Below are 13,472 nucleotides of genomic sequence, written 5' to 3'. Positions count from 1 at the left end.
AGGCTGAGTTGATGGTAACGTGACTGCTGCTGCAGGCAGCGCAAACCAAAAAAAACACCGAATGGAAGGAAAACAACAAGTGACATGCTTAAAAGAAAAAGTTTTATTGCACAAAGTTAAATTATTCAAGTCAAAAAGAAAGCCTCACTAATTTGATAACCTGGCGAATAGCTTGTGGGTTTGCTAGTGCTTGTTTTGTGCAGGTACTCTGCAAATCGTAAGCTGCACTCTGCAAATCAGCAGTGGTACCAATTTACTTATGTATTTCTAGTGTCAAATGGGGTCATAGCTTGGCCTCAATATTGTAACTTTTTTTCTCTGAATTTGGACATCCAGCACTGAGTATACTGATCCTATCTTTCTGATTCTGTAGGCTGTTCTGGGGACCAGCCCCTGACAGCACAAGTGTAGAATTGGCTTTCTGTTTTCCTCTCTAGTTGGCACTGATGGTTTGAATCTTTTTTGTCACTTGACAGGGATTCATATAATGAAATTAGCACTTTATTAAGAACCGGTCAAGGACTTTGTTTCCAGTCATCTGACCTCACTTTTCCATGGATAGGAGCAACTAAAAACCGCTTGCTGGAGAAGTGAAGATCGTTTTTATTGTTCTAAGCCTAAACTTTTTCCAAAACAGAAAAACTAGAATTCAGAAATATTGTTTGATTTTTATTTTATAGAGCCTTTCGCTTGATTTCTCCTAATTCATATCAGGAGGAGCTGTCACCTCATTGAAGGAAACTGTGTCTAATCATTTAGCTGTTCAAACTACATGTACCTCCTAAGTATGTCATTTAACTAGTCCCCCTTGGCTCCCAAGATAAAGTACAATTACTTTATTGGTAATCCCTCTAAATTTAATTAAAAGTATAAAAATCAGGTGTATAGAGAACAGATTCCAGCTGGATCAGCTGGTCCCAGTAACGGTGACCAAGGATTGATATTGGATCCACACAGAGTTGTCGATCAGAAAATCAGATTGACCCTTTCGATGACGTTTATTGTGTATAAACATTCTTTTGTGGGAAGTGTGTTGATTATAAGGAATATTTGGCAGAATATTGAAATAGAGATCTTTTAATCTGTGTAATGATGGTTCAATTTTATCTCTTGATATAAGTATTAAAATGTGTCTTTATGGATTATGCATTTTTAAGATTCCGCACTTTTGGTAATGACTGGATAAAGCATTATTTATAAAAGGTCTTGCAGCATCTGTTAGCTGTGCTCAAATATTTATTTCTTTTCCCTTGGCTTTGATGCCTTTGCAAATACACTTACATTTGACTTGTTTTTTCTGACAGCCACCTCAATATCCAACAACTGGAATTATTGCCGTATCTATGGCACTTACGATGTGTGATAACGTTCACATAGCTGGATTTAAATATGATGCATATAATCCTAATAGCACTTTGCATTATTATGGCACTGATACCATGTCAGCCATGAGCAAGGTAAGTCACTGAATCAAATCCAAGTTCTATATATTTATTGGAAACTCATTTAAACTGTAGGACTTGCATATAGATTTTCTCATCTAAGGAAGATAACAAGAGAATAGTGTATTTTCTATTTTTTTTAACTTGCAACAGCTCCAAAAACTCCAGGGGCTAGTGAATATTGTTGGCTGTGAATTAATTTTGGTTAGCGCTGGTACTTGCTTGCCTTCAGTCAGGGATTCCTTTGTCCACACAAGCACCTTCTTTTGTAAAATTCTAAAAACTCCGGCTTTTAAACCCCTTCCATTTAGTACACACATTCATATTCCAATAACTCCTTCCTGGTACCAATTTATTTCATTGCAGTCACTTCCCTTCCTGTTTGTTATCTTGTTTTCTTTACCAAAATATTGTAATACGTTGGAAGAAAATGCCTTATCACATCTTACAGAAACCGTTTGTTTTGTGTACCAGGAATTACTGTGAACACAGTGACTCTAGTCATATAAGCATGCATTTTTCACATAGCAGCATCTGGAAGCAATGAAGTGAGTGACCAGTTAGTTGATTTTGGTGATGGTGGAGAGAGAATCAAACCCTGGGAGAATACTGGGATCACAATCATCAACCTGGTCTAGTGGAACCACCAATAATGCAGCTTCCCTTGTCTGGAATGTCATTCTTGATTATAAGTGGAGCATGCGGCCACAACTTTCTGAGCTAGAAACAAGAGTGATACCAATTTATCCAAGCTGTTATGATTTAGTTGCAGTCCACACCTCAGTCCTAACTGGCCTACCTGTATCCTGAGACTGTGACCCCTTGTTCTACATGTGTCCCCCCCACCCCAGTCAGAGGAAACATCATCCCTGCATCCAGTCTGCCCAGCCCCATTAGAACTTTATAGGTTTTAATGAGATCCCCTCTCATTCTTCTAAACTCCAGTGAATAAAGGCCTAGTCAGCTCAATCTCTCCTCATAACGACAATCCTGCCATCCCAGGAATCAGTGTGGTGAACCTTCGCTGCACTCCCTTTGTCAAGTATATCCTTTCTTAGGTAAGATGACCAAAACTGCACATGGTGCTCCAGGTGTGGTCTCACCAAGGCCTGGTACAGCTGCAGTAAGACATCCTTGCTCCTGTAGTCAAGTCATCTCGCAATGAAAGACAACATACCATTTGCCTTCTTAACTGCTTGCTGCACCTGCATGCTTGCTTTCAGTGATTGGTATACAAAGACACCCAGATCCCTTTGTACATCAACGTTTCCCAATCTATCACCATTTAAATAATACTGCCATTCTGTTTTTCCTATCGAAGTAGATAACTTCACACTTACCTATGTTATACTGCATCTGTCATGTACTTGCCCACTCACTCAACTTGTTTAAATTGCCTTGAAGCTTCTTAACATTCTCCTCATTGCTCACAGTCCGACCAAGTTTCATATCATCAGCAAACTTGGAAATATTACATTTGGCTCCCTCATCTTTGATATATATTGTGAACAGCTAGGGCCCATCCACTGGTCCCTGTGGTACCCCATTAGTCACCGCTTGCCACTCCGAAAAAGACCCATTTATTCCTATCTCTGTTTCCTGTCTGTTAACCAATTCTCAATTCATGCCAATATATCACCCCAAACCCATGTGCTTTAATTTTGCACACTAACCTCTTATGTGAGACTTTATCAAAAGCTTTTTGAAAATCCAAATAGACCACATCTACTGGTTCTCTTATCTATTCTGCTAGTTACATCCTCAAAAACTCCAGTAGATTTGTCAAATGTGATTTCCAATTCATAAATCCATGTTGACTTTCTCCAATCCAGTTAACAAGCTGCATCACCGCTTGTAAACCCTGGCAGCAGGATAGTGGCATCTTCTGTGGCCCCTTCCACCTTGGAACATCTGTTGGCCCTTTGCCCCTCCTCTCACAGGGCACTCCCCTGGACGCTGCATTGGGATACTTGGCCTCCTCTCCCTTCTGTCCCTCTCTTCCTCATCAGAGGAGGTGACATAGAAACTAGGAGCAAGAGTAGGCCATTCGGCCCTTCGAGCCTGCTCTGCCATTCATTATATTCAAGGCTGATCGTCCAACTCAATAGCCTGCTCCAGCTTTCTCCCCATATCCTTTGATCCCTTTCACCCCAAGATCTATATCTAATTCCTCCCTGAAAGCATACAATGTTTTGGTCTCAACTACTTTCTGTGGTAGTGAATTCCACAGGCTCACCATTCTCTGGGTGAAGAAATTTCTCCTCATCTCAGTCCTAAATAGTCTACCCCGTATCCTCAGACTGTGACCCCTGGTTCTGGACTCCCCCACCATCAGGAACAACCTTCCTGCATCTTCCCTGTTTAGCCCTGTTAGAACTTATAGGTTTCCATGAGATCCCCCCCTCATTCTTCTGAACTCCAGCAAATATAATCCTAAATGACTTAATCTCTCCTCATATGTCAGTCCCACCATCCCAGGAATCAGTCTGGTAAACCTTCGCTGCACTCCCTCTATAGCAAGTTATCCTTCCTCAGATAAGGAGACCAAAACTGCACACAATATTCCAGGTGTGGTCTCACTAAGGCCCTGTACAATTGCAGCAAGACATCCCTATTCCTGTACTCGAATCCTCTGGCAATGAAGGGCAACATACCATTTGCCTTCTTTACCGCCTGCTGCACCTGCATGCTTACCTTCAGCAACTGGTGTACAAGGACACTCAAGTCTGATTGCACATTTCCCCCTCAATTTATAACCATTCAGATAAAAATCTGCCTTCCTGTTTTGGCTACCAAAATGGATAACCTCACATTTATCCACATTATACTGCATCTGCCATGCATTTGCTCACTCACTCAGCTTGTCCAAATCACACTGAAGCATCTCTGCATCCTCCTCACAGCTCACCCTCCCATCCAGTTTTGTGTCATCTGCAAATTTGGAGATATTACATTTAATTCTCTCATCTAAATCATTAATATATATTGTGAATAACTGGGGTCCCAGCACCTTCAATCCCATCAGTTTCCCCTGCGGTACCCCACTAGTCACTGCCTGCCATTTGGAAAAAGACCCGTTTATTCCTACTCTTTGTTTCCTGTCTGCCAATCAGTTTTTTTATCCATCTCAATACACTACCCCCAATCCCATGCGCTTTAATTTTACACACTAATCTCTTATGTGGGACTTTGTCAAAAGCCTCCTGAAAGTCCAAACAAACCACATCCACTTTCTCCCCCTCATCAACTCTACTAGTACATCCTCGAAAAATTCCAGTAGATTTGTCAAGCATGATTTCCTTTTCATAAATCCATGCTGACTCTGTCCGATTCTGCCACTATTTTCTACGTGCTCAGCTACTAAATCTTTTTAATGGACTCTAGAATTTTCCCCACTATCGACGTCAGACTGACTGGTCTATAAATCCCTGTTTTCTCTCTACCTCCCTTTTTAAATAGTGGGGTTACATTAGCTACCCTCCAATCTGTAGGAACTGTTCCAGAGTCTATAGAATCTTGGAAGATGACCACCAATGCATCCACTATTTCTAGGGCCGCTTCCTTAAGTACTCTGGGATGTAGATTATCAGGCCCTGGGGATATATTGGCCTTCAATCCCATCAATTTCCCCAACACCATTTCCCTACTAATACTGATTTCTTTCAGTTCCTCCCTCTCACTAAACCCTGTGTTCCCCAGCATTTCAGGCATGTTATTTGTGTCCTCTTTTGTGAAGACAGAACCAAAGTATGTATTTAGTTGGTCAGCCATTTCTTTGTTCCCCATTATAAACTCCCCTGTTCTGACAGTAAGGGACCTACATTTGTCTTCACCAATCTTTTTCTCTTCACATACCTATAGAAACTTTTACAGTCAGTTTTTATGTTCCCCGCAAGCCTACACTCGTACTCTATTTTCCCCTTCTTAATCAATGCCTTGGTCCTCCTTTGTTGAATTCTAAACTGCTCCCAATCCACAGGGCTATTGTTTTTTCTGGCCGATTTGTATGCCTCTTCCTTGGATCTAATACTATCTCTAATTTCCCTTGTAAGCCTCCAGCAGAGAGCACAATCCCCATTACCAGGGCCACTGAAGGCTGTCTGATACCTGGAAAGGTCCAGATGGTCAAAATCCTCTGGGCGCCTTGGAGACACCAATGAGTCCTGAAATGTAGCCTAGAAATGCTAAGAATGAAGCTCAGAACAGAAATGAAGCTGTCAAGTTCAAATAAGCAACCAGCAGCAAACTATCTCCTAAACTCCTCACTACTCACACTGGCAATGCTGCTGACCCTTTTTATCCTGCCCTTGGATGAGATTTTGCAAAATGTATGCTGCCCGTTTTGCCCGAGCGATGAGCGCAAAATCACACTGGCAACATGAAATTGGATTCAATTGGATTTTTAATGGCCCAAAGTGGCTTCTTAATTGATGGTGGGTGCCGGTCCAACTCCCGCATGCCCCCGCCGACCCTGAAATTGTGCCCCTGTGGGATGATGTCGGGAGGCTCACCCACTGTCGTCTTATGCTATTTTATGCCCAATTGGGTCGGGCGTGCACCTGCCTGCGAGGCGTTAAATTCAGCCCTTGAAATCATTCCTACTGAAACTAGTCTTTATTGCTAAATAACATGACAGTCATTTTGCGTGTGAAACTTGACATTGTGGGGGACTTGCCCTTTGTATAGCGCTTGGATCAAATGGAAAACATGAACTGCAAATGTAAATATGAGTTACTGCCAGTCTATACAATGGGTATGTTTCACCAGCAATGGGGAAACATTTGTTTTTTTAATAAATTGAAAGACATGTGACATAATACACTTCTACTCAAATCAAAGAAAAGTTGAATACACAGATACATGGCACTTCAGAAGGACAAGAAGGTAGGAAAAGGGGGTGAGGTAGCTCTGTTAATTAAGGATGACAGTAGAATAGTGAGAGATGACCTTAGTTCTAAAAATCAAGATGTAGAATTAGTTTGGGTAGAGATAAGGAAAAGCAAAAGTAAGAATTTACTTATGGGAATAGTTTATAGGTCCCCTAAAGTAAATACACTGAAGGACAGGGTGTACAGGAAGAAATAACGGGAGCTTTAAGAAAGGTACAGCAATAACCATGGGTGATTTAATCACGGGTGGGTGAATCAGATAGGCAAAGATAGTCTGGAAGATGAGTTCATAGTGTGTTTTTGGGACAGTTTCCTAGAGCATAATTTTCTAGAATCAACCAGAGAGTGGGCTATTCTGGACCTGGTAATGTGCAATGAGACATATTAATTAAGATCTCATTTTAAAGGAGTCTCTAGGCAAATTGAATCTCGCTTTCAGTTTGAGGGAGAGAAGAGTGGGTCTAAGACTAGTGCTTTAAACATCATAAAATGATGACAGAGCTGCCAAAAGTAAACTGGGAAATTAGGTTAAGGAATAGGTCTGTAGAGATGCAGTGGTAAACATTAAGGGAATATTTCATTAAACTCAGCAAAGATGCTCCCAGTGAGAAAGAAAGACTCTAAGGAAGGATGCACCATCCATGGCTAACTAAAGAAGTTAAAGGTAGTATCAAATTGAAAGAAAAGGCCTACAATTCCACAAAGACTTGTGGCAAGTCAGAAGATTGGACAGAATATAAAAATATGCAAAGAATCACTAAATAAATAGTGAAGGAGAAATTAAAGTATGAGAGAAAGTTAACTAAAAACATAAAAACAGTATTTAAAAAGGAAAAGAGTAACTGAAGTGAACGTTGGTCCTCTAGAGAGTGTGTCTTCAGAATTGATAATGGGAAATAAGGAAACGGCAGAAGGGTTGAACAGACCTTTGTGTCTGCTTTTTCTGTAGAAAATCCATAACCTCCCAGAAATACTTGTAAATCAGGAGGTGAAAGGGAGGAAGGAACTTAAAACAATTACAGTCACCAGGGAAAGAGTACCAAGACAGCTATTAGAACTAAAGGCTGAAAAGACTCCAGGACCTGATGGACTTCATCCCAGGGTCTTAAAAGAAGTGGTTGCTGAGGTAATAGATGCATTGGCTTTAATTTTCCAAAATTCCTTAGGTTCTGGAAAGGTCCCATCAGGTTGGAAAATAGTGAATGTAACTCTGTTCAAGAAAGGAGGGAGATAGAAAGCAGGAAACTAAAGGCGAGTTAGCCTAACATTTGTCATAGGGAAAATGCTAGAATCTATTATTAAAGAGGTTATAGCAGGGCACTTAGAAAATCTGAATGCAATCAAGCAGAGTCAGCATGGTTTTGTGAAAGGGAAATAGTGTTTGACTATTTTATTGGAGTTCTTTGAGGAAATAACAAGTAATGTGGATGAAGGGGAACCTGTAGCTGTGATATACTTGGATTTCCAGAAGGCAAGTGATAAGGTACCTCATCAAAGGTTACTACACAAAGTAAGAACTCATGGTGTTGGGGGTAACATAATAGCATCGATAGAAGATTGGTTAGTTAACAGGAAGCAGAGAGTAGGGATAAATGGGTCGTTTTTAGTTTGACAAGCTGTAACTAATGGAGTGCCACAGGGATCACTGCTGTGGCCTCAACTATTTACAATCTGTGCCAGTGACTTGGATGAAATATGGCTGTTAAATTTGCTGATGACACAAAGATAGGTTAGAGGGTAAGAGTCTGCAAAAGTTAAGTGAAGTGGGTGGGCAAAAAATTAGCAAATGGAGTATTATTTGGGAAAACATTAACTTGTCCACTTTGATGGGAAGAATAGAAAAGCAGCATACTATCTAAATGGAGAAAAATTGTAGAACTCTGCAGTACAGAGGGATTTGGGTGTCCTGGTACATTAATCACAAAAAGCCAGTTATGTATGTACAGCAAGTGATTAGGAAGGCAAATGGAATGTTGCTGTTTTATTGCAAAGGGAATGGAATATAAAAGTAGGGATGTTTGTGGAGGGCATTGGCGAGACCACATTTGGAGTACTCTGTACAGTTTTAATCTCCTTATCTAAGAAAGGATATAATTGTATTAGGAGCTGTACGGAGAAGGTTCACTGGACTGATTCCTGGGATGGGGGGGTTATATTATGAAGAAAGGTTGGATAGGCTGGTCATGTGTCCATTGGAATTTAGAAGAGTGAGAAGTGATCTCCATAGAAACACGTAAGACCCTGAGGGGACTTAATAGAGCGGATGCTTTGAGGATGTTTCTCCTTATGGGAAGGAACACAGTTTAATAAGTAAGGGATCTCTCATGTAAGATGGAGATGAGGAGAAATATTTTCTCTGAGAGTCGTTAGTCTGTGGAATTTTCATCCCCAAAGAGCAGTGGAGGCAGAGTCACTGAATATTTTTAAGGTTGAGTTAGATTCTTGATTGACAAGGGAGTCAAAGGGAATGGGGGTAGACAGAAAAGTAGGGTTGAGGTCACAGTCAGAGCAGCCACGATCTTATCAAATGGCAGAGCAGACTCAAGGGGCCGAATGGCAGATTCCTCCTAATTCATATGTTTGTATGTATGTTCAGATGTTCTTTCAGTATTCTGCAGCCATATGGGTCTTGCATTGCAAAAAATAAATGTTCATACTGGTGTTGGTCATTAAAGGATCTGTTTTCTGTCACTGCACTACTACTGTCAGATTTCAATAACCTGGTGATAAGTTTGCTCTGGATCACTGACAAGGAAGTAGTCAAGCCCTGTGATTCAGTGTGATTTTCACATCCAAGCTACGAGTCATGCCCATACCTAATGTATGTTTTATGAATGAAAGTGTTATTAAAAACAAAGTTTGTTTGCTTTACGTTTAGTATGATGACATTTCCAAGCATATTTTGAATGCTATTAATTGTACCATTGAATTTGCAGATGGTGTACCATAATGTTACTGCTGAACAAATGCTTCTGAAGAGACTGAAATCATCTAATACAATTTTTGATTTGACTGGAAAATTTTGAAGTAAGCAATCTTGTTGGAATCAGTGCTGCTGTATACTGTTGAGCACAGCTTCCCATGCTGTCTGGAGTTCTACTTATACTGGGGAAGCAAACCACTAATTGTTGGACTGTTGAAAGATTAAGCACAAGAGAATATATAAATCCTTTTGTGTGTGGAACAGTGATGTGAGGAGCAGCACGAGTTAAAATTGCTATGTGGCATTGCAAGCCACCTTCTAGGACTCTGACAATAGGCATCGGAAAGACTTTCTATTGCCAGTGATGGACCCTAGCTGAAATGGGGTTTCATCATTAAAACCTCTCTCAGAAAAGAACTTCTTAAAAATAAAAAATGGATTGACCTTAACATCCCATTTTGTCATTTCTGTAGCTGGAAAAATGCTTTGCCAGTGATTGCTGATTACATCATGGGAAGTGGTTTGGATGGGGCCTGAAGAAGCTGAATTTACATACACCTGCACAGCACTGAAATACAATTAATATGCACTCAGCTTCTTTCGGATGACAACAGCACCCTTGAAGCTAGTACCCCTGTGATGCTACTTACAATCACTTTAAATTGTAATAACTTAATGTTCAAGTTGATAATTATTCTAATAGTTTAAATTTTTTTAAATGATGAAAATATTTCAAGTAAAGGCTTTGGGCCTTCCTGAAGCTTTGTTATAGTTCATAGTTTGTTATGGTGAAATGGAATTATCTGTTCAGTTTTACTGCTATGTTTCTGGTTGTGTCATTTCAGTTTGGGCACAGTTACATAACTTATTTACCAAGATGATTTGAGATTTACTCTGATCTTTGTAAGATCATTTCAGTTTGTGGCATGGAAGTTAGAAGCATTATCGCAGAATTCCAGGACTGAATTATGTAGTTTGAAAATAATAGACTGTATTTATTGCTTCTTAATAGTTCAATGGATGGAGTCAGTGCCTTCAATTTGTAATAGAATGTTTGAGAATATGTGTTTAAAAAAATAAATTTAGCTGAAGTAATTTCATTAAAAAAATTCACTTTATCTCCTGTTACAGAAACCATACATCCATATTCAGAAGCAGTTGTACATATTCCCTTTCTCTGTCTTGCTTGAGAAGCTGTTCAGATCTACAGTTCAATCCCCTATATGTAGAGTTTCTTTTTCTTGGTTTAGATGGTCATAGGGCTGTGATAGAAGCCATGCAGCACACTCCTGGATTAGGGAGAGCCAAATCCCTTATGGTTTTTGTTATCCTTTTAGAGAGCAACAAGAACCTTTATTCCATTGGCACTAGTCATGCCTCCTCTGAAATGGGAAAACCTAATTTTAGGGGCCTTAAGTTGTGTAGTACTGCTGTGCAGAATTATAGTCCCTCAAATGCTTCCCCACCCAACCCTCTTGTAATCATTGCCTTAGTGTATGTGGGCCTCCATGCTCAATAGTATAATGCTTTGGCACTTAATGATCCACAGGCTCCATTTTTGGCCCAAACATACAAGCTTACACAGCAAGAATGGCCACTTGACAAGGCATGGGAGAGACCTCTTTCTGAAACCTAGCATGGAATCAATGGAGAGGAAGGGAAAAAATGTTAACTTCCTCCCCTATCCACTTCTATGCATTGCCCTTAGAATTTCAGTGGTTTCATTTTCTTCCAAAATTGCAATGTACTGAACTTTACAAAAGAATTGTACTTTTTTTCATTTTAAAATCACTTAAGCTCTTATTGTAACCATTTTCTTTTTTTTGGGCCAGTGCCAAAAGAACTGCAGATTCTGGAGAGAGCCCTTGGCAACAAATCAGAATACTCTCTCTTGTGTATAATACCTCCTGATATTTCATTTGTTAAGTACGGGTGCTCTACTCTTTGAGCTATGAAGATCAAATTCTTGCTACTGCTTGCTCTAAGGCGACACCTGCTGGAAAGTGCATGTGGACATGGAGGTAATGATTTTGTTTGCAAGGCAGATGGAATTAACTAGAGGACTGACACCTACAGCAGAACCTTGAACTTCAGTGGAGGCATAAAACATGACATTGGATCAGTTTCCCATTCTATACACCCATAACTTTCCTTTCCATTCAAGTCACATTTTCATATTTGATCAGCGCATGTATTTTGCAGAACCTATCAAACTGGGCAATTCTTCTATAGCAGGGCTGGATATATTTCAAAGAATAAAGAGGTACCTACCAGGTAGGTAATCTATCTCTGGACTATAAGCTGAACTGCAACAAAGGCACATGCTTTACCATCTGTTAAATAAGAACTACATCCAGACCATGCTACATGGTCCCCTATATTGTCATAAATTATAGCTCAGCAACCATATAGAACATGGTGGTACAAGGACACTTTGGCTCTAATTTAAAAAGCTTACACAAAATACTGTAGAAAAATTTCCTGTACGTTTTACTTGTATGGTGTAGATTTTAAAAGAATAAACTTGTATTTATATAGCATCTTACATGGCCCAAAATCTCCCAAAGTGCTTCACAATTACTGAAATATTTTTGAAGTGTAGTTAATAATATACCGTGGGGAAAGGAAATGTGGCAGTCAATTTGCAACACAGTAAGGCTGCGCAAATAGCAATGGCTATGGGCCAAGTGCTGGTAAATGGGATAAGGTAGGAAGGTCAGGTATTTCTCACGTATCCAGATTCAGTGGGCCGAAGGGCCTCTTCTGCACTGTGATTCTGTGTGAAACATATAGTTTGATAACCAATTTAAGTTGAGGGATAATGTTTGGCCAGGACACTGGGGAAAACATCTCTGCTCTTCATGTAGATGAAAGTAAAGTATCCCATTGCACTAAGAGGGTAAATAGGGCTTTAGTTTAAGATTGCATCCAAAGCCAGTACCTCCATTCTCTAAGCACTCCCTCAGTATTGCAGCATTAGCCTATATTTTGTACTTAAGTCACTGTACTGGGATTTGAGCTCTCATCTATTGCTACAGAGGCATGAGTGCTGGCACTGAACCAAGACTGACGCTAATATTTGCCCTAAACTGTTTAGAACTTATCTCAGTAAACCCTCAAGCCTTATCTTACAATTTAGGAGATCACTTCATCACCTTAAATAGTTAACTGCCTTGCAATACAATCCAGCCTATGTGTTAACCTATAAATGTTGTTCAACAGTTGAGATCCAACTCTCAATTTTAATAACAATGTTATTCAGTGATTTGTACTGATGCAGTACAAGAAACTCCACCTTACTGCTACATGGTTTATTTGTTACTCAATGGCCCAGATCTTGCAGTCTCCGGGTCGTTGGAGACCGGATGTATGACCTAAGATGCGCGTTGGGACCCTGCAGAATTCCTGACATGCTGACTCCATGGGAATTTCCCAGGAAGTTTGAACCTCTGATGGGAAATTTCCATGTTCCCTGGGACCCTCCTCAAATGTCTCAAACTCTGAGTTAGAGTCCGAGGCTTCGGGCAGTTCTGACGTACCTACATAAATCGTTACCTAGGAAACGTTAGACAGAAAAATCCTAGTCTAACTCCTGGGTAATTATACAAGTGATCGCTTCACACCAATCACTCACACCGACTCCCTCTTGACACCTCCCATCCCCAACCTGACCTGATTAGCCCACACCACCTGACTACCCCCGATCAGACTTGACTATCGCCCCCAACCAGACCCACCCTACACATCTGCTGTCCAACCCACTTATCTCCCTATCTACTTCCCCACTCACCTACCACCTCACCCACCTGCCACTCTATCCAACTTACCCACTGTACCCACCTCACCCACTTGCCACCCAGCCCACCTGCCACCTCACCTGTCCTACCCACTTACCTCACCCTACCTATCCTACCACCCTAACATTCAATTATTCATCCATTAACTAATATTCACACTCAACATTTAAACTTGGCATACGACAGCCAGTACCGTATATCTGCGCTGATTCTCTTCGCTGCTCTCTGCAAGAATTTTAGCACCGAGGGAGTTCTTCTGCATCATGGATCAAAAGTCTGGCCTTTCCAAACGTATTCAGTTAAGTGGGTAGTTTTACATCTGATCAGCGTCAAATGCAGTGGTTCCGACTGATTGGATGATTTGGGCCAATAAATCCATATACTAAATGTCTACATGAAGAAGATGTAAATATCAACCTCA

General features: G+C 40.5%; 1 protein-coding gene across 12 annotated transcripts in view; it reads left to right on the top strand.

Annotated features, from left to right (window-relative positions):
- The window catches only part of LOC121290334 (type 2 lactosamine alpha-2,3-sialyltransferase-like), a 112,327-nt gene extending 101,978 nt beyond the window's left edge, over positions 1-10,349 (top strand). For all 12 annotated transcript variants that reach the window (XM_041210670.1, XM_041210664.1, XM_041210666.1 and 9 more), the window contains 2 exons: positions 1,305-1,457; positions 9,268-10,349. In XM_041210670.1, the coding sequence (XP_041066604.1) occupies positions 1,305-1,457; positions 9,268-9,357 (243 nt within the window). In that variant the 3' untranslated portion in view covers positions 9,358-10,349. The remainder of the gene's footprint in view (positions 1-1,304; positions 1,458-9,267) is intronic.
- The last annotated feature ends 3,123 nt before the right edge of the window (positions 10,350-13,472 follow it).

This window comes from Carcharodon carcharias, chromosome 18 (genome assembly GCF_017639515.1).
Source record: "Carcharodon carcharias isolate sCarCar2 chromosome 18, sCarCar2.pri, whole genome shotgun sequence".
NCBI lineage: Eukaryota > Metazoa > Chordata > Chondrichthyes > Lamniformes > Lamnidae > Carcharodon > Carcharodon carcharias.
This window is presented reverse-complemented; position numbering and strand designations above follow the sequence as displayed.